This window comes from Takifugu rubripes, chromosome 12 (assembly GCF_901000725.2).
Source record: "Takifugu rubripes chromosome 12, fTakRub1.2, whole genome shotgun sequence".
Lineage (NCBI taxonomy): Eukaryota > Metazoa > Chordata > Actinopteri > Tetraodontiformes > Tetraodontidae > Takifugu > Takifugu rubripes.
The window spans coordinates 6,242,790-6,262,711 of NC_042296.1; the positions used below are offsets into that span (position 1 = coordinate 6,242,790).

The 19,922-nt window shown below is 45.4% G+C and overlaps 1 protein-coding gene across 2 annotated transcripts in view; it reads left to right on the top strand.

The window, feature by feature from the left end:
• trappc9 (trafficking protein particle complex subunit 9) overlaps window positions 1–15,802 on the top strand; it is an 85,601-nt gene extending 69,799 nt beyond the window's left edge. For both annotated transcript variants that reach the window (XM_003968994.3, XM_011609005.2), the window contains 2 exons: window positions 14,024–14,247; window positions 14,703–15,802. In XM_003968994.3, coding sequence (XP_003969043.1) covers window positions 14,024–14,247; window positions 14,703–14,882 — 404 coding nt within the window. In that variant the 3' untranslated portion in view covers window positions 14,883–15,802. The remainder of the gene's footprint in view (window positions 1–14,023; window positions 14,248–14,702) is intronic.
• Window positions 15,803–19,922: the final 4,120 nt, after the last annotated feature.

Genomic DNA, 19,922 nt, shown 5'->3' on the forward strand with positions numbered 1-19,922 from the left:
GCTCCTTTTTCCTCACATCATTAATTTGTTCATTTATTCAGTAGACTGTGCTTAATCTCATTCCCGCCTCACTCATTCATCACTCTCGGTACCTTTCCGGCCCCTCGCTTGCTCCAAACAGGCTTATAAACCCAGGAGTCAGCCTGCGTCTCTGCTGACAGCTGTCAAAGCAGAGCGCAGGAAATGGTGCGAGGTTATTCAGATTTCAGGAACCAGTCGTGTTATGATGCGAAAGGATTTTTACAGTCCTTCATGATGCCGCACTATACAACAAGGTCAGTAGCGCCGCAACAAAACCACCCTAGGTTCTTTTCTGTGTTGGCATCGGCTCTTCAGACAGCTGTGAGGACTTGAGGTGAACCCTTGGAAGTGGCAGCCCTTCTGCTCTCTGTTGGTGCTGAGGTTTAGGGTCAATTTCTAGACGAAAAGTTCCGCCATAACATTTTCTGCTCCGGGAGTTTTAGGCCGTGGCAGTGGGGCATTCAGGGGCGCTGCAGGAATCTTTCTTTATGCTCAGGCAAAGATGCTACCTCCCTGCTGACACTTGGCTCACTTTCCTCTCACAAGGCCATTTTTATAACAAGCATGGAAGGGGTCTCCTTTGCAGTGATAGCCCGAAGATTCTTGACCTTATGTAGTCTCTTGCGGTCGTCAGTGGTGAAGCTTTCGCTGGTTCCCCACCACTTTGGTGTTATTACATAGTTCTGAAGGGCCTTGATGTGTACATTAGAATCTATTTAAATATTTGATAATATTAGAAATCTTTCTTGCATAATATGTAATTCTTTGGAAAACTCCAATTATGCAATATTAATCATCTGCATATATCTGCCCATTAGCTAAAAACATTCTATATGTCCCGCAGTAGTTGTATGCATGACTAATTTGTTCAGCAGTGTACAGTTTCAATGAATTTGATTTCCACTGCTGATATGTGCGGTCTTATATAACCAGTATGTTGCTGATCTATACCCTGTTTGTCCCCGTCTGAAGACCCACATGCATAATTAAGCTGTGATTTGTCTTTTGATATTCCAGAAAAACCTCTGCGTGAACTGTCTCAGCAGCAGCGTTTCTGTGACTCCATCCCAGCTCTGCAAATACATCATCTTCCGTTTATTATTACAGAATCCATAAATAATTCACCAGATTTGGGTAACTTTGTGGCCTCGTTGGCTGATTTTAGAAGCCTGAGCTATTTCAGTGCCAGCACTTACACGGCTCGTATTAAAATTAAATAATTCAAAGGAAGGAGGGAACCGTGACTGTGGAAAAAAAGTCATTTTATCTTCCCTTTTTTCGGCCGATTTTTATTTTAATTCCTATTGTGAGTAAAAAGCAACATTAGTGCCCCGAATTGGGGAAAGAAATGGCTGCCTGTCACCTCTTATTACAAAATAACCGGCCACAGTCTGTTTTATTCCGCCTAAATTTTTAATTTCACCATCTTTTTCATTGGCACGTCCCAGTTTTCAAGCACTAGGAAGAGTTTACACTTTTCTACATCACTAGGCCCCTGTGATAACATTTCCCAGCATTTACGATATAACTGCATGAGACATTTGTGGTTCCCAAATTTTCTTCAAACTCAATTTCCACCTGATACGGATCTATTTTGGCGCGACAAAGTGCACGGAGCTAAACTCTTCGACACGTTCAAAGTGCGGCCGACTCATGATGCACTCGCTCGTGGGAAACCGATAGAGACCAATTTAGCATAATTTAGCATCCCGCGTGCAGTTGGCTGGAGGACGTGATTTACTCTTCTGTCTCTCTGAAACAAGCTTAACTACGGCTTGGTCCCTTCACGAGTTTCTTTTGTCAATTTGGCAGCTTGCTGAGAAGAAAACTGCGCCCACGTTGGGCAGTGAATGCATCTTAGCATCCCTATTTTTAACATCTTTCGCTTTCCACCTAGGGTATTTTCACAGCCCGTCCTCGGGGTCGCATCGTTCTTCACATGTACATTTAGTGAGGTTGATAGAATAAATCCTGGTTTCTTTGCAGTCTGAAAGGATAAAGTAGGCCATATGGGGAAATTAGACTGGGGAATGTTGGGGTCTATTAACCATATAAAAGTGACTCTTCTCGGTGAAACTGAGCATCAATTAGCCCAAAATTTGCTGAACTAATTGCCCACATGAATACGGAGAGGAATGATCACAAATGGACCAGATACATCTCTAGAAATCCAAAATGATTCATTTCTGAATATATTACTGCATAGTAGCACTGTTGCACACGCCATATGGCAACTCAGCACCATTAAAAAAATAACAAAAATCATAGGTGTTTAAAAGAAACTGCTGTCACTTCACACTGGCGTAAATCTCTGTAACTACATGGGGTGTGAACGCACTCTATGTTGACTGGCGTCTTTGCTGCCAAAAAAATAGATAAAACTTTAAATACCGCGTTCACACCACATGTTACAGCTCAAAAGAGGAAACCACAGCTGCCGCATGTTGCCCCTTTAGGATAAATGTTAATGTTTGTTCAGTTGGGAATGAACATTCCTCATTACTCAAGCCAGATTGAGCAGATCATATGAATGAAATGTGAAGCTATCGCTTCTTTAGATCTAAGATAGACAAACCTGCTCCGTATGATTAGGAGCCAGAGGTGGCTGCAGGCTTCCTTTGGAATTACATCTAATATTCAGCCGTCGCCAAGATTTCACTCACCTTCCGTTGGCATTTAGACTGTCTCCTCCTTCCTGAGGTTCTAATTGGAGAACAGGTGTCACTGCCCCTTAAACCCACCCTCCTCTCTTTACCTCACGGATTCAGCAGAGTTCTTATCACTTTCAATCATTAGGCGCTTCTGTCTGGGTATATAAAAGCGGGATTGTTTTACGTTGCTGTTGTGGTGAGGTCTCCTTAGGTGAAGAGGAATCATTCGAGTTGGTCCCGTTTTTGTTTCATGCACGACTAAACCAACAAGATTTCTTAAAGTTTTACATCAAGGACATCGGCGGAACATCATGTATAATAAATGTCGAGATTAACCTTTGGGTTTATCCCTTTGTCATCATTCTTTCATCACCCTGTGGAGATCCGCACACGGAATTTTGAGGATATTCGGCTTAAGCCTTTGGAACCATTTGTATTTGAACTTTCCACGGGGTGGACTTTTACCGCTAAGCTGAGCCGAATTTGCACTGGATGGAAATTTACCATTTCATCCAGGTTGAGCATAAATGTTTGAATAACAATGCCCGGATCATTTAATAAACCGTTCTTTATTGTTCCAAGACGCTTCAGTCTGATATTCCGTCGGTAAGGAGGTGAGCGGATACGACGGATCGCAGGTGAAAGGGGTATTTTCATACTTTCCAAACCGCATTGATTCAGCCCCTGGTGTTTGCTGATTGCCATTGCTCTTGATTAGTTACAATTTAGTAATTAGGCGCTTGAAACGCCGCGTCGGTGACGTAACCATAATAACAATTCATCAGTTTAATTAAAGCTGTGCTGGAAAGAGGGAAAACTGTGATGAAGGCGTTTGTCCTTGTCACGGCCTTTTACAAGTCTGCATAAAACCTGCAAAAAGGAAATAAAAAAGCCTCAAAGAAGTAACATGAGAATTCAAACACAGACGATAGTGTCTAAGTCTGGGGGGGGGGGGGGGGGTATGTAGCCCGCCAGGGTCTGGAGATGTGACTGATGTATCGCTGAAGTATCGCAGAGCCGGCGTAGGAGAGGTTCAGGGATAAACGTGAACGGCAAAGAGAGGTTGGCAGAACCGACCTTTGACCTACAAAAGGAGCTGTAGAAAGGAGCCCCGTAAGGCCTGATGAAGGGGGGAAGATGGAGAGCCCTGGACGGAGGAGAGGAGCGAGAGGCTGAGCGGAGAGCCCAGCGGTGCAGCGAGCCGGTCCAGATGCTGCTGCCCTCGGTGATCGATGGCGGACAGGTTAGAGATGTAAAGCAGCTCAGGGCGATTCAATTCACAGGCTAAAGAGCTGGGGATGTTTTACATAAGCTCGTTTTCCTCGACCTTCGTTTGAGATGTTTTACATCATTTTCTCATTAATCTTGTTGAATGGACTCAAACCCATTCGTCTGCTCAGAGTTGGTTACATTGATGATTTCAATCCCCTTGACTTCATTTAGCCAAAAGATCAAACAGATCTGCCGCATCTTCAGTGGGTTTGGTTTTGGTCAATACAGGTGGGAACATTTTTTTTTCCCCCCTCTTCTACGTTCAGAACTTAAGTGAATTGGCGGCACCACGGTCTGAAATTTAAAATCTTAAATAAACAAATCAGGTTCCTTTCTTGACCTCTTGTTAATCTTTCGCCTTTAATCTCATTAAAATCCACCCCACAGTTTGGGTGTATCCCTGCTGGGTGAAGGCAGCTTGCAGCGCCAATTAGCGCACGTGTGTGTGTGTGTCTGTGTGTGTGTGAGAGAGAGTGAGTTAATGAGTGATCCAAAGCATCATTCCAATTGCTTATGGATCTCCATGTTTCTATAACAGAAGGTGCTAAAGCGGTAGTTACCATTGTGGATTCTGGAGTTCCAGAATTAGACTCAAAAGTCGGAACTAATTGACTGGGACGTCGTGTCATTTTCAACAGCATAATTCAGGGAACAGTTCAGACCATGTTTCATATTTGATGAGGTGCCGGCACCACGTTTATTGACCCCAAAAGCGCCAAAATTATTACATTTTAAATATTTAGGACCACAATCGTGAGTGCAATTTAAGAGTTTAGGAACACGACCGACGTGAGCGAGTGCTGACACCCAAATGTTGGAGTCCTCCCTGGTCTGGTCCGCGGCCCTCGGGGCTTGTTTTAAGCTGTCCTCCTCTTCAGCTGCGTCCACACACGATGCTGATCAGCACTGTTTGTGTGCCGGCTGGCTGTTGCACATCTGAGATGAAGAGCATTCATCGCCAGCGTGCTGAGGAAGGCAGTAATTAAAATGTGCTAAAGCACAACAATGCAGTCATGGAAAGAGCTGCAGCGAAGCCTGACGACGAGATGTGGGAGAAACGGCTGAGCCCGGTCATCGCTTTAACCAGCAGACCGCACAAATATTTTCACCGTAAGCTGCTATTTAAAGTGTTGGAAGATGTCATGTTACACTGCCAATAACATCGATTTCCTTTTTTTATTTTTTGCATCACAGACTCGGGCGTTTGGGGTTTGTCCAAAATTCTTTTGGCAAATGCGTTTTACATTATTTCAAACGTCTCATTTAGCTGATGACAGGTTCCATCTTGCCCTGATGTCATTTGAAGTCAGGAGCAACCAGAAGGTGGGTTTTATCCAATTCTGGCTCACGTCTCAGCTGTCAATCAACTTCATGTCAGGTTGATCAAAAAAATGAGCTGCTGAGGGTGCAGCAGCGGCTGAAATGACAGGATGGGGCGTCATTCAACGACAGGGCACCTGGGGTAGTATGGCCTCATGTTTGGAGAGCTCTCGTCCCATCCATCTTCATAATGCTCCACATTTGTCCCATAAAAACCTAATGTTCTCTTTCTTGGGGGTTTTTTCCAGTGCAAACCGACATTCCGAGGTGCCACGTGACAGCGCTGTGCCCGTCACTGTGCCTGTCTGTTGTATTTATTCCACAAGAAGCCAGAAAGCAGCAGCAGGAGCGTCGTGCTCGAGCAGACCGTGTGGGTGTGCAGGCAGGGCCTCTTTGTGAGCGTTTATTTTACATAAGAAACGACATTTCCTCTCAAAGCATCCCCTTTGCTTGATTCTCGGGAAATCCTCTTTTAGCTGATGCTTCGCGTGCGTCATCGGGCCGCACTTTTTTATTTTTCCGCCTTTCATCCTCCCACTTGGCTGCAAGCATGATGGCAGAGGTGTTTCCCTCGGCGCCTTTATCTACAGGCACCGTAGTTGGACCTGTTGTCGAGACTTATGTCTCATTTAGCCTCTGTCAATATGAGAATCTTAACACAGTTGCAAAAATGTCTTTTCCCAAAGATCAATCTCATGAAAGCTAATCATGTCAGCAGAGGCTTTGCTTCATTAAAGCCAGATCAATGTGGACGTCGGCGAGTCAGTGGCGGCAACGTCTTCAATTGGTTAGGAGATCAGGACTTAAGGCGCGCCTGAAGGTCGGCACACATCAGGGTTAGCGTGCGTGAAGGTGGCTTCGCACGGCTAATTAGAATAAGAAGAAGAAAGCAAGTAAGCGGCGTTACGGTAATGAGGCAGGAAGATTGGAGACATTTTATAGTGCGGCGGTTGACAGCAGCTGTGTTTAGACCTCACCGCAGTGAAGCTTCCACCAGAGACTCTCTAATGACCGACCATTTACTGGAGATGAGTCCAAACGGGCCGCTGGTGCCTCCTCCATGTCCCCGAATCGAATCTGAAGCAAGCTCCTGGGCGCCCTGCCACCGTTGCCGCGCCGGCGACGGTATTTAAACAGCAGCTCGTTGTACGTTAGCCATGTTCAGCCTTCCATCCTTCCAGGGTCGTATCAAAGGAGAGAAAAGGTAGATTGTTTACAACACAGTGGCCTCCCGTCACCATCGGGGGCCATCCCAGTCAGCACATATTATCACCCACAGAGGTTTTCTACTCAAGGATCACGCTTTTCAGGCTTCCTGGTCGTTTTTTTAAAACCCTTTTGCAAGCAGATGATGTTGTTGTTTCCCACCCGCCGTGAGAAACGATCAGCCACAGAGAAGTTAAAGTACATTTATATGTACAGTGACACATGGGCTTTACTTTAATTAGCTTCAAAACACTCCTGAGTTCCCTGCGGACTCTTGTCAGCCCTGTTGTAGCGTTCCATTTTTTTCAAACCAAATGAGCCTCAATGCAGAACAGGAATATTCGCCGTCTATTCTTACACCAGTAAGATAGCGCCCAATTAATTCTAATTACACACTCAGGAACATGTCATTCAAAATGAAAAAGTAATCCAAATTTAATTACTTTTGACTCTCTAAATGTTGTTGTTCGGAAATGATTTAAAACCAAAGGAATTGTTTATTGAAGCTCTGCATCGAGCCCCGCCTTCATCGTCAGGTGAGGGAAGACACCATTAACCTAATGAGCCGATCGTCCCAAAGTGGATTTTTCTTGGCCTCAGAGGTGACTGCGTCTGAGTTATGCCTGACTGTGTCTTTACCTGCACGGCTTTTATTTTGAAACTTCAGCTTCATTCAGGATGCGCTAATCGATCAGGTTATACACAACAACATAAACCTCGGGGGGTCAGCAACGTTACACAACGCAGGAAGATGGCAAGGCACATAAAGTACACCGGTCCTTGTGTCTCTATCTTTGTGGGGACTTTCTCTCATTTAAAATTTTATATTAACCTTGACCTAAAACCTAACCTTCAAATACCCCTGTGACAATGTCAGGACCGGCCTGAAATGTCCTCAGTCCCTGAAACGTCCTCAGTTTGCTGGAACACACACACACACTACACCACTCTAAATCGTAACATCATCCATGACGGTATCGAGTGTCAGTAAACACACATTACAGTTTAATTTTTTTGCCCCAGCCACTTTTTGCCGGGGTCAAAAGGGCCCCAGAGAGGATAATGACATACAACTGGGGCTGAATATGTTTGAGCAGCCAGAACATCCACCTTGAAATTCAGTCATTGGTTGAAAATAGCTGTTCTTTCCATTAATACTTAACCGGTTCTGTTCAAATTAGCAGGGACAATCAGATTAGATTTATTGCAGCAGCTGTTTTCCCAGCTTCCCCACCCTGCCTATCGACGTCTGCTGGGGGATGATAGGCCTAATTATTTTCCATCCATATGTAATTAACAGAGATTTGCCTTGGAATCACCAGTCCGCAGGCCTGTCGAACGTGCAGACACAGACGAGTAGCTTCAGACTCGGTCACGGCTGACTGCTCTGCAAGCTTTGATGGGAATACAGTCTCACAAAGCTCTGGTGATGAGGTTTTAGCCCTAACTTTTCATGAAAATTACCTCTGAGGTCAGGAAACTATTTTATGTTTATTCGTATGAAAATCTGGAGAGTGTGTGTAGTGAAATCAATGATAATCCATTCATTTATAAAGCAGGTATCAGCTGTCTCGCTATCCATGCTCGTCGATGCTTTTATGGCCGAGCTGACGTCTTCTGCTCACAGGAAGATGTTTTCATTAATGAATTTACTTTGTTTTTATGAAGCCAGGCAGTAAAGTGGCAATAAATTACACTTGGAAACCAGAAAAATGAGATCATTACAGTTTTAATTTTGTTTGGTTATAGGTGAATTAGTGAGAAAGAAGTGCTTAAGAGGGACCTGCCAAGGCCCCTAGCTCATATTCCACTGATGTGTAATGATGTTTACTGGGTAGAGATGCACAGAATGGGAATAACAATTCAGAAAGCAATCATGCTCTAGGAACAATAAATCCTGAAGGCTGGGTTTTATGTAAAAAGATGTATGAGGGTTGTGAGAGGTGCCTTTATGATAGCAAAGGTGCAACAAGGTGGATGGCACACCTCAAAAAAGACATTTATTTGGGTATAAAGCAGTGTTGATGATGGATTTTGGTCCAGCTCGATATTTTCTTTCAATTTGGCGTAGATTGTATTAAAATGTACGAGTGACTGCCCCCTATAGGTTGAAGCTTGGTTACTGCAATTGAATTTTGCTGTTGGCTGAGATGGAGGTCGAGGATGTTTTGTAGGCAGATTTCATCAGGAACCACCGCTCTGGGCCCCGTCCCTCCTGTAGTAATTAGCAGCTGTCCATCACCTCAGCACCGGCTGCTACGTGCTGCACCAACAGATCAAACCGGTGCGGCTCAAATGTGTCCGCACTACGAGTCTACAATTATAGATGTGTGTTTAGGGTTAAGTTTCATGCGTATGAGTGTAATTGGGGGGAGGGGGAGGCTCTAACCTGCTCCATGCGCTGCACCATAATCAAGGTTGGTTATTTTTTTGTTTATTTTCCAGCCGAGACACAAGTTAGCTAAAATGCACCGTAAGGTCTTTGTGTGGTTCAGAAATATTATACCAGTCATATTGATGATGACGAGGAAATTAACATCATATTCCTGTTATCCAGTACACACAACAGTAGGTCTCCTCACTTGCATTAATTTGAAGAAAAACCCCAAATTGATACAAATGAATCATGTTAATGTTCAGAGGTGCAAACAATTCCACAGGCAAAAGGCTGATTTATTGGATTCTTCGGGCGGTTCCAATTCTGTTGTTTCAATCATCGGCTAAAGTGGCGTCTTTGATTGTCTGACGCAGATTCTGACTGGGCAGAAGTCCATTTTGACTAACACTGCGTGATGAAATGGTACCTCTGGGCTTAAACTGGTAGAAATCACCAAAAGAAATGGAGCAAGGGCTACAAGTGGAACCCCCGCCCCCCCCCGACAGAATCACCCACCTATAAGTTCAGATAACGGTCGCCTCTACTGCTCCAGCTACTCTGTGTCCATTTTAATGACCCAATTCCTCCAGTTTAATGCCTGATGGTGCTGATGCAGATACTCAGCAGCTTTGAAAAGAATATTCAGTACAGACATAAAAGTTAACTGAACAATTACCTGTCCGCAAAGCTGAGCGGCCCGTACCAGGACTGCTACTGTGTGGGGCAATTATAACAGAAAGGAAGCACACCAGCACCGTCTGACACTATTGATTTACTCTATACATTGGAAAATAGCTGTATTACAGGTTTAATGGCACCATTAAAAGGAAACCTTGAAATGGATCTTTAGGCTAACTGGGACTGAAAGAAACTTAAGAAATATAAAATTACATTTAGATGTGCAAGAAACAGGAGAACCGTCCCGCCTCGAGTGTGAGAAACAAATGTGTTGTGGCAGTAAAATCTTGGGTTTTTTTTCCGAGTAGAGTGTGACTCAGCTTGTATTTATTTGATATTTCCCCGGACCACTTTTTACAAGAGCCTTTTCAGATGCCCCATTACTCGCCTGTAGAGAGCCAGAGAGGTCTCTATTCCCCCATTGTTGCATGAGTACGCATGTGTGAGGGAGAGAATATCTTAATCCCTGTCCTTGGTGTGCGGGCCGCTTTTTAAAGCCTTGTTGAGTGCAGCTGAAGTGAAGGGTAAGGATACTAACCCGCGATAACCTTCGAAGCTGCTATTCAGACGTGGATCTGGCAGCCTGTCTGCTGCTCTTGAAGAGGAAAATGGTCGGATGGATTGGAGGGCAAGAAAGAAGTGTTATTTGAGTAAACACAGGTCAGGCGGCCACCGGTGGAGAATGAAAAATGAAAGCTGTGCCGCATGAGGAATGGCGACGCTTGGGCAGTCACGGAGCGGCGTCGAGCGCGCGCGGCCCGGACGCTGGAGAAGAGCAGCGGATGTCACGTCGAAAGGGCGGCCGTTGTTTGCGTCATTGTCCAACATCTGTATGAGTGATCAGCTGTCAAGAGACTTAGAAGCAGTTGGTGTCGATCTTAATCTAGAGCGACCTCAGTCTCACGTTGGCGTCATGGTTTTAACTCATTAACCTCTTTATTTCTCTTTTATCTGGCGGAACGTCCCGACGTGTCGCCGCTTTAACCGATTCAGAGCAGATGGAATCTTTAAACATTTGTGGAAGGAAAAGACAACAGATATCACGTGAGTGGTTGTTATGGGGATAATTATAAAAGGGGCAGATGGCCTGAGGGAATATCAGCGGCTGTCGGGTTATTTTTAGACTGGCTTCAGTACACCTCAACCTTTTAAAGCACATCCTCCGGCTCCATCAGAGCATTCATCAATGACCCCGCCTGGTTATCGGCTGCTGGCCGGCAGGAGCTGTTAAACCTTGATGACCTGGTCATCTGGGCCAGATCACAATTCTGTGTTAATGCTCTTCCTGGAGGAAAGGATACTGGCCTTCCATCCCAATCAACCTGAAGGGAGGGCGGTCTATGTTGGATATGAAACATCCTGGTTTGTATTTCAGTATATTTGTAATAGGACTTCCTCCTGGGAGTCTAAACCGCTGTAAAAATCTATATATTTATCAGGCCTTTGTCTTTTTCTTGTTTTTTTTCCTATTTTATCTCCCAAAAAAGGGAAAAATACTCGAGTCCTGATTGCTTTCAGGCTTGACACTCTATTCATGCAGATTTCTTACCTAATACACACTTTGTGTATTATACACACACGGTTTTGCAGGAATGACGTCCGCGTCTCAGTAATCTGGCCGTTATCTCTTCGTGCGTTGTAAACACCAGAGCGTCACCACGAGGGATGGGGTGTTTAATCTGGGAGTTGTGGTCTTATGCTCGATGCTCATGCTCACACAGACGGGGGGGTGGGGGGCGCATATCATCTCCATTTCTCTCCCGGTTGCTGTGGCGACGCGTGCACCGCAGCACTTTGCCTCTGCAAACTCCAGCAGCGTCCATGCAGAAGTCAACATCAACACGAGACGCGAGGTGTCAGAGGCGCCGCGCGTCCACACGAGCCTCTAAATGAGTGAGCGCATCGGTTCCCCTCGTTTCTTACAGCATGTTAACGAACCTTCACAGCGCCACAAATTGAGGCGGCTGATCGATGGCTGACTGTACCTGTTGGGGGCGCAGCACTTGTTGGCGCGGCGTTTGTCGCAGCCATAATCACCCCCCCCCCCAGTCCCCAGTTACTGTCTTGTTGTGGCTTATTTTATTAGTCCAATTCTTCTAAAGGGTTGCGCTGCTCATCTTGCTGTTCATTCTTTATTTTCTGCTCTACAGCTTTTATTCCTCTCCTCAGAACTCATCTAAAGAGCCACTTTCTTCTCTTTCTCCACAGCCTGAACCTTCACATCACGTAGCTTTAGTGTCATTAACCGGCTGTGACGGCTGATTGGGCATTTTGTGACGTAAAGTCAGCTATAAAGCAACAGATCAGTGGTGCACAATGTAGTCAGTGCATCATCCCAAATAATGCTTCCTTTCTCAAGCTACAAAGCACCTTATTAACACGCGCTGTGCTACTTAACTTTGGCTCGAGTTACGCCAGGAGCATTTCAGGTTATTCCACCTGTGAGCGTTAGCGTTCCTGACAGGAACTCCAGCAGAGAGGCGAATTAGGCTTTCACGCTGCAACTGCAGACAGACCAGATGCTCTTCAAAATGTGCATTTTGCCTTGACCTTTCGCAGCTTAGAAGACAAAGATGTTTATGGATCTTCCTGAGGGAGCTGCAGCCACTCAGACAGCATCTGTCTGTTCCTATTTGCTTTCCTTCTTTTGAAGAATGCACGCTCAATAATTGTTTACGCCATCTCATCAGTACTCATTAACCACGGCCATAGTAACGGGGTTCTTTTGCAGGTGCTTGTATGTACATTCACAGTTTCTGCATTTAATTTGATCTATTCTCTTCACGCATCTAAATTTTCTACACAGACATTGATTTGCCAAAATCTTCAATAGGAGGAAAAAGTCAGTTGCAAATATCAGTTGTGTGGGTGTATCTGAGTAAGTATTGTTGTGTGTGTGTGTGCGTGCGTGTGTGCGTGTGTGGGAGGACATCAGCTCATTAAATCCCAACATTCTCTTTTGTTCGCATGCAACTGAAGGAATTTATTTCCGCTTTTAGAGGCAACGGCTACTTATATTTTGTTCATCGCCTAGCAACAAGACCGAAGCGACTAAATATAACCAACATGCTAAGGTGCCACTATATACTGAACATGGTTGTTGTTAATGCATGAATGGAACCCCAACCACAGCATCGATCGCACCGCTGGCAGAGTAATGGTTAACCCAAATCTGACAGGCGACGGTAATGTTGTCAACATCCCAGGAAACGCATGTTTACAGCAGCACGATAAAGTCATGCTAATCTGCAGCCGCAGCCGCTGCCTTTGTCTTTTCTTAAGATGCAATAAATCCTGATTTTCACATGACTTAAAGCAATAATCTGTATCTATAGTAGTAGAAGTATAGTACAAGGTAAGAAAAACGTAAGAAAACAGCCGCTGCGGTTGCTAACGTGTTGAATTGTGCGCTGTAACCACATGAGCTTGTGAGAGGAAGACGCCGAAGTGGCCCCCCTGGATGACGTCAGCTCTTTCACCTGCAGCGCTTAGACCCACGGCTTTCCCCGAGGGACAGGACAGATCGGACGGGCCGGCCCGGGAAATGTAAATGTGCTCTTTATGAGCAACCGAACATGAAATGTGTTTTCAGGAGTCCAGAATAGAAGCAGATCAAATCCAGGGCCACTGCTGTTGCCAACATCCCTCCGGAGAGCGAGCCCTGTCTGCACCGTCGCAGTCTTTTGTCAAGTGAAGTCAAGTGTATTTTTAAAACGGACCCCCACGGAGCCGAATGTCACCTCTCCTGCTGACGACATCAGCGCGGCCTGAGCAGCCCAGCCCTGTCTTTGCCTTCCCCCTTCCTCCTTCCTCCATCCTGCAGGACTGTCTGTCTGTCTATCTGTCCACCCTGGCCCCCGACCCGTCCGCCCACACCTGCATCAGCCAATCGGGGATGAACCCCAGGTCGCATCTCGCACCCGGGCTGATAGAGCTTATCGCAGCCGTAGGTTTGCCACCGGGACAGGCGAGACAGCCGGTGCAGGCGTGAGGTGCTGGAGTCAGTCATCTCATCCCCACCAGACCGACAGAGCTCATTGTTCCGAACTAATGATTGCATCTCCCCTCGCGCCCTCGCCACCTCAGGAGCGATCGGACCCACATTAGCAGAGTTAAACTCAATCCCTGTTTTTTTTCCGCGGGCGTCCCTGGAGAGGCGCGCTGGTGATGGGTGCGCGTCTGTGTGGGGCCACCACTCTCGCCTGCTCAGTCTTGACTGAAATTAGTCATGCATGAGATTAGCTGGAGCTACTTCTGCTGAATACCGGCAGCATTGTGGCGTCGCTGAAACATATTTTAAGATAAACCAAAGCTACTGATCTGTTGGAGCGGCGTGATTGGCTCCTCTTGGTATTGGTGAATACAAATGAGGGAAATGTGGGAGGAGCTTCAACAAAAAAAGGTTCTTCTCTATTATAACTCATCAAAAAAAAATTATTTTCACACCTCCATATTCTCCATCTCCTCTTCGTCTCTCATGCGTTTTAATGTTTCCCAGATGTGCTGGTGAACGGGAAGCCGTGCGATTGCGACATCATTGCCGACTGCGGCGTGGGCGACGCGGTTAGCCTTGAGGTGCAGCTCACCAACCTGAGCAAGAACGCGGTGGGTCCCCTGGCTTTGACCGTGGTGCCCTACCAGGACTTCCAGAATGGAGTCCTGAACTACGACCTGGAGGAGGTGGTCACCTTCATCGGCTCCAACAGCTTCTACATCGACACGGTCAGTACTAACCGGACCACTGTACACAGCTCTATAGAAATAGTCATGGTTGATTTGGTTTGGGCCACACACATGAGCACAAGCTGTGCTGTTATGAGATGCAGTTAAAGCAGACACTCAAAGCAAAGGCTGATGCTCACAGACCACACCATGACCTTTGAATGGTCACGACTGAAACCTCTTATGAAAAGCAAAAGTTCATTTCAGAAAAAAACAAAAGGAAACAGACCTTTTCTGTAGCAGATCCCCACACTTTGATGTGGGAAACAACAAGAGCTGATGCCTGACAGAAGATTGAACAAATCCCCAAGGTTGCCGCTGTTCAAAAGAACCTAATTTCTCGTTAAAGCAGAGAATAGTTTGCACTTGTTAGCATCTTTTCTTTTTATCAAAGCCTCTGCTTCAGACCGCCTTTCCAGCTGCTTTGATGTTTTGTCTTTGTCTCTGTTCCTCAGGTGAAGCCCAGAGAAACGTCTGTGTGCGCGGGCGCTTTGCTCTTCCTCTACACTGGAGACTTCTACCTGAACATCAAGTTCCAGGACGACAGTGCTCGACGAGAACTTCCTTTAGCCTGGTTCACTTTACCCAGCGTCCACATCCGGGCCCTGGACACGCCTCCACAGGCCGGGGCCTGATGGACGTTTCCAGATTTCTGGTGTTGGTTTTCTGTGTAAATACACATGTGTAAATATCAGCCTGCGTGGAGTGAATCTTCTCGGAGCGCCTGAATGCTTATTTACAGTGTGCAGGTGTGCTGTTCGCCATTTTAAAAACAGAGTTTATCTCCAGGCCATCTGAATCTGCTCAGTAAATACACACAGATGTGGAGGATTGACTCCAGAGGACAAGGACAATAAAAAACTGGAGCTTGTGAGATCTGATATCACACATGCACGCGCGCTCTCGCGCACGCCCAGCTACATGGCTAACATTTGCCCTTTCGGTGAGATGAGCTGGAGTTGGTTAATCTGTGTGCATAATGAGATCAAATGAGCTTTTTAAACACGAAGTAAATGTTTGCTGCAGCAGCACCAGTTAATTCTAATGGATCCACTGCAGCCAACATCCAAAAGCCTTTCATTCATAAAAGCTCGGGTCACGAAAACATGTGCGTTGCCTGTCAAGCTCCATTTAACAGCGGCTGACTCAGCGTAACTGTTGGCCTTCCCGATGTTTCAGCGGCCACCTCGGGTTGCATTTAAATGCTTTTCAACTGTAAGTGGTAGAAGAAACCATTGATTGACCTTGTTAAATGTTAATATATTTTGGCTCCAGAAGTTGTTTCCTTCCCCTGACGTTGCTGCACCACAAACTACTTTTAAGAAAATCAGGACTGCACCATCTTCATCCACCTAACAGAATCGAACCCAAGTCGCGCTGGAAGTGGCCGACGCTGTCTTCACTGGGTCGTGATCCCAGAAGAGTCACTGGATAACAGGAGCTGCTCCTCTCCTCTGGATTTGTGTGTGGGCATCACGTATATTTTACTGCTGTGTGGACACTTTCTTTCCTGCACCGGATCATCAATAACTGTAAATAAATAGTAAAACTCTAATTTTGTGCCATTATTCTAGCTCTGATTCTTCTAGCGCTGAAGGAAACGAGGCTAAACGCGTGCAGCGAAAAGCACGTGCGCTTCATATCAAACCTTCCTGCTCGGACTGGCGCACATTATCATCGTGCAGAACGCCTCTTTTCCATCTGAACCCGACTCCTTCGCCATCCTTTTGGGTTCCCGCCTAATAGAAGATAAGGGTTGAACTTTGAGTGTGGCCCCTTCCTCTGCCACCTTCGCTCTAGGACTGGATGAGACCGAGGTGGGAAAGAGATGCAGAAGGGGGATAAGCATCATCAGAAAGGCTAAATGTCTCGGCAGGCATTGGGAGGGCCAAAGGATCCACATGAATTTTAAGGCAGGATTATCGATTGATTTAAAAGCTAAAACACACTCCGCATCTCTTCATGCAGGGACGGCTGCCCTTTACCTCAACATCTGTCGTTCAGGCTGAGCATTATCTCCCTCCAGCAGGTTATACCAAGAATTCGCTCAAAAGGCCCAAAATCCAGGTTATTTGCTGATGAGTGATAGATAGGTGAGGCTTTTTAACAAATGCTGGAGACATACTTGGAATTCATGTGACACCGACTTTCTTATAACGCCAGACATATTCACACAAATGGCCAACAACTTTTCCAGCCCAAACTAAATATTAGCTTAGTCGCATTTTACACACAGTGTGAATAAAACATCTGGGATCGGAGGTTCTACGCTGTGAAGCAAGCGTCTATCCAAAGTCATGCCATTCAGCTTACTAACTAGTGTATTTATTTTAATCGGGAACAAAGAAGGAGGGTTTGGCTTTGAAAAGTTAAATCATTAATTTAAAACCAACTCTTTCTGTCTCTCTCAGTGTGTGTATGTGTGTGGACTGCATTGTCAGAAGTGTGTGTGCAGAGCCCCAACTGAACTCACATCTGAAATGCAAATCCCACATACCCTCATTGTTTACGTACCTTCATCCTAAAGGTCTTCATGTTTTCATTTATAATATAAATTCAACTAATTAAATATGAGGTCCTGCAAAGGGCCAAAGATTCTAACACAGAGCAGCAATATGTTAACACCTTTGTATGAACAGCATTAAACATATACTTTCATGTAGTTTTTTCCCTCTACTGTTAAATCTGCTGTTGTGCAACTTTCAACTTAATTGTTCTCAGTTTTTTATTGGTTTATTATGACAAAACAAGTGAGTTACACAGCAAGAAAAAGCAAAACAAACTCCAAGAACTATTTAGGAATGATGAACTATTCCACTCATTGAATAACTAAATATGTTTTATAATAATGCCGACGTTGGAGCATGTGGTGTGCCACAGGGCTGTAATCTAGTTCCACTTTTAGATACAATTTACAGAGTTTTGCTGTTCTGGAAAATTATTGAAAAGTTGTTCAAACTCTTCCTTTAAAGAATCAAAGAGTTTTCAATTTGAAAAAAAATTTCTGCCTGACAAAATAAATCAATACTGGCTTAAACCTAAAGCACAAAGAAAAGGTCAGTTGAGCCACGCTGACCCACGAAATATGCCACACAACAAAGAAAGTAGAGTTTTATGGAGCTCTGAAGAGCAGCTACCCTCCAAAATGTTTGGTTTTCTAATGTACTGCTGGAGAACATTGCTTTTTCATATTATCTGCAGACAGCTCCTGCAATTCAGCACAGACTTGATCAATGATTCAGTGACTTGATTTGTCCCTAATGGGGCAATTAGTCCTGCGGCCGTGGATGACGACGTCACCCACAGCCCAGAGAGACAGCGATCAGCCCGGGAATTAAATAATAAGACTAAAATAATACATTTCGAGCAGTTCAGATAAAAAGACGGCTGCGTTTGCGAGTTCTACCTGTTGCATGGTGAGTGTTCTCCCATCAGGGGGGTGAGATACAACCATGATCTCTTGGGAATTCCTGTCTTTTAAAAAAATAAAAAATAAAAAAAAACTAAATCAATCCTCCTCATTTATGGATTTCTGGATGAGGCAAGTGGGGTGATTTATTCCAGTCTGTTTGCACTCATGCTAACGCATCCAAGGAGAAAACCTCAATAGTTACATAGACTGAGATTCTGCTTTGTTTCCATCCAACTTGTGAATTCCGAGCCCATTTTTATCTCCTCTGCTCGTGCACACCGTCCTTGTAGCCTTCACACCTCTACAAGAACTGAACATGCTGTCTCAGGGTTAAATGAAGGTTCTTATCCGAGAATCCCGCCGTTCCGGCTCATCTTTCCCTTGCAGGGAAGCGTTATTCTGATTGAAACAGACCTAATAATAGGCCGCTGCGTCTCCGCAGATGAGTCCCCTCCCAGCCTCCTATTAGCTGGTCACAACTGTGAGGAAAATGAGTTGTTTAAAAGCAAACAAGAGGCTCTCATTTATTTGCAAAGAAATCCCCCCGAGCTCTGCTGGAGATTGCGTGCTCTCCCGTTCAGCATTAATAAAAACAGCCATGCAAATGAATCTCCCAAGAAGCCAGAGTTCAATTATATCTCTTGCTCTCCACTCTCAGTATTAAGTATTCACTTGTGTCCGTTCGTATCTAACTGGGACCTTGATATGGAAATGATGCCAGGAGGGGGGTTGGGGGGGGGGGGTGCATGCTGAAGGAATGGCGCTGATCTCCCACCCGCCCTCCTGCAGCACTGCAGGGAGGAAACCTGGCAGCGAAAAGTACAGGAGCTCCCATTGGCTGCTGTTACTGATCCACTTTGACTCAGCAGCTTAATTAATACGCTATCAGCCCGGGAACACACTGGGTAAATATGAAATAAAGTGAGCCCCCAAGTCTAAAATTTAAGTGAAGCTCCTGTCAAAATTTGCTGTGGAAATTAGAGTTAAAAAAAACAGTTGTTGATGTTTGTACATTTCTGCAGGAGTTTGATCCAAACTATCAGGTCACATCAAGCCAACAGACTGTGAAAAGCTGCAAAAACATCTATTAAGTGTTCGTTTTCCATCAATGAGACGCAAGAGTGCAGAGGTGTCCCACAGGGCTGTGGACTAGGGCTGACTGGGATCACACAGATCAGGCGACTGCAGAAGGATGACCAACACTGATGACGTCACTCTTTGCTGCAAGATCCAAGACAACATGTTCTGAATATTACGTCATTTCAACGTGAAAAATGTTCATAAAAAGACATTTTATCAACTTGAAAAGGTTTCCCCGCCTCATCAGTGCATCAAGCATGATTTCCTACACATATCTGACAGAAGGTATATTTTACTCTAGTTCCATGTTCTGGGTTGGTTTCCTCCCACCTTGATGCAGATCAGGTTTGGAGACTTTAAACTGCCTCTCGGTGTGACTGTACCTGTCTCCTGGCTACAGGTGATCACAACAGCTGATGAAAAGAATTATTCATTAGTGCTTTAAACCTTTGCTGCTCACTCCACCTGTTTCCATGAGTGGTGGGCTTCCTCAGAGACTATCATATCCCAGTTCTGGGCCGACTCTGACCCGATCCGGGGCCAACAGCCAACTTATACCCTTAAACGACTCTTTCCTCAGCCCAGGGACAGTTCACCTGTTGCTATTTTTCTTCTTCATTGCCTTCTTGAATGGTGCTTAGTCTGACCCTTCACTTCAGACCAATTAGCCTCAAGAGACCCAACCATGTGACATCTGCCCCTGGTGACAGAGCTGCCGAGCGCTTCAGTCACGACAAGGCCGTAACTCACGTCACAATCTGATGGAAAGATATATTTTTATTCGCCACTTATCACTTCCTATAGCAACGTGCTGAAGGCTGGAGCGAAGACCACCTCCCTGACGTCCACAGAGGAATTCTCAGCTGTCAGCTGTGTCAGAGCTTCATCTGTCTCCACTCATCTCGTCTAATTGTAAATGTCTGATGTAGCCGTCGCGCTAACTTTAGATCACGCATATGCAACCCGCACAACAAACAGAGGCATCATGCTAAAAATTTGTTGCTGTCGCCATGGCAACGAGTGCCATTATTAAACTTTTCCCTTCCAAAATGCTCCACCAGAAGTGCCTTCCCTGGTTCTGTAGGTGGGCCAAGCAGCAAACTTGAGAGTTGAGAATAGGGAGCTAAAAATAGCCGTGGCTACACATCCAGACGCTGCTGATTAGCAAAGCTGTTTAGACTCT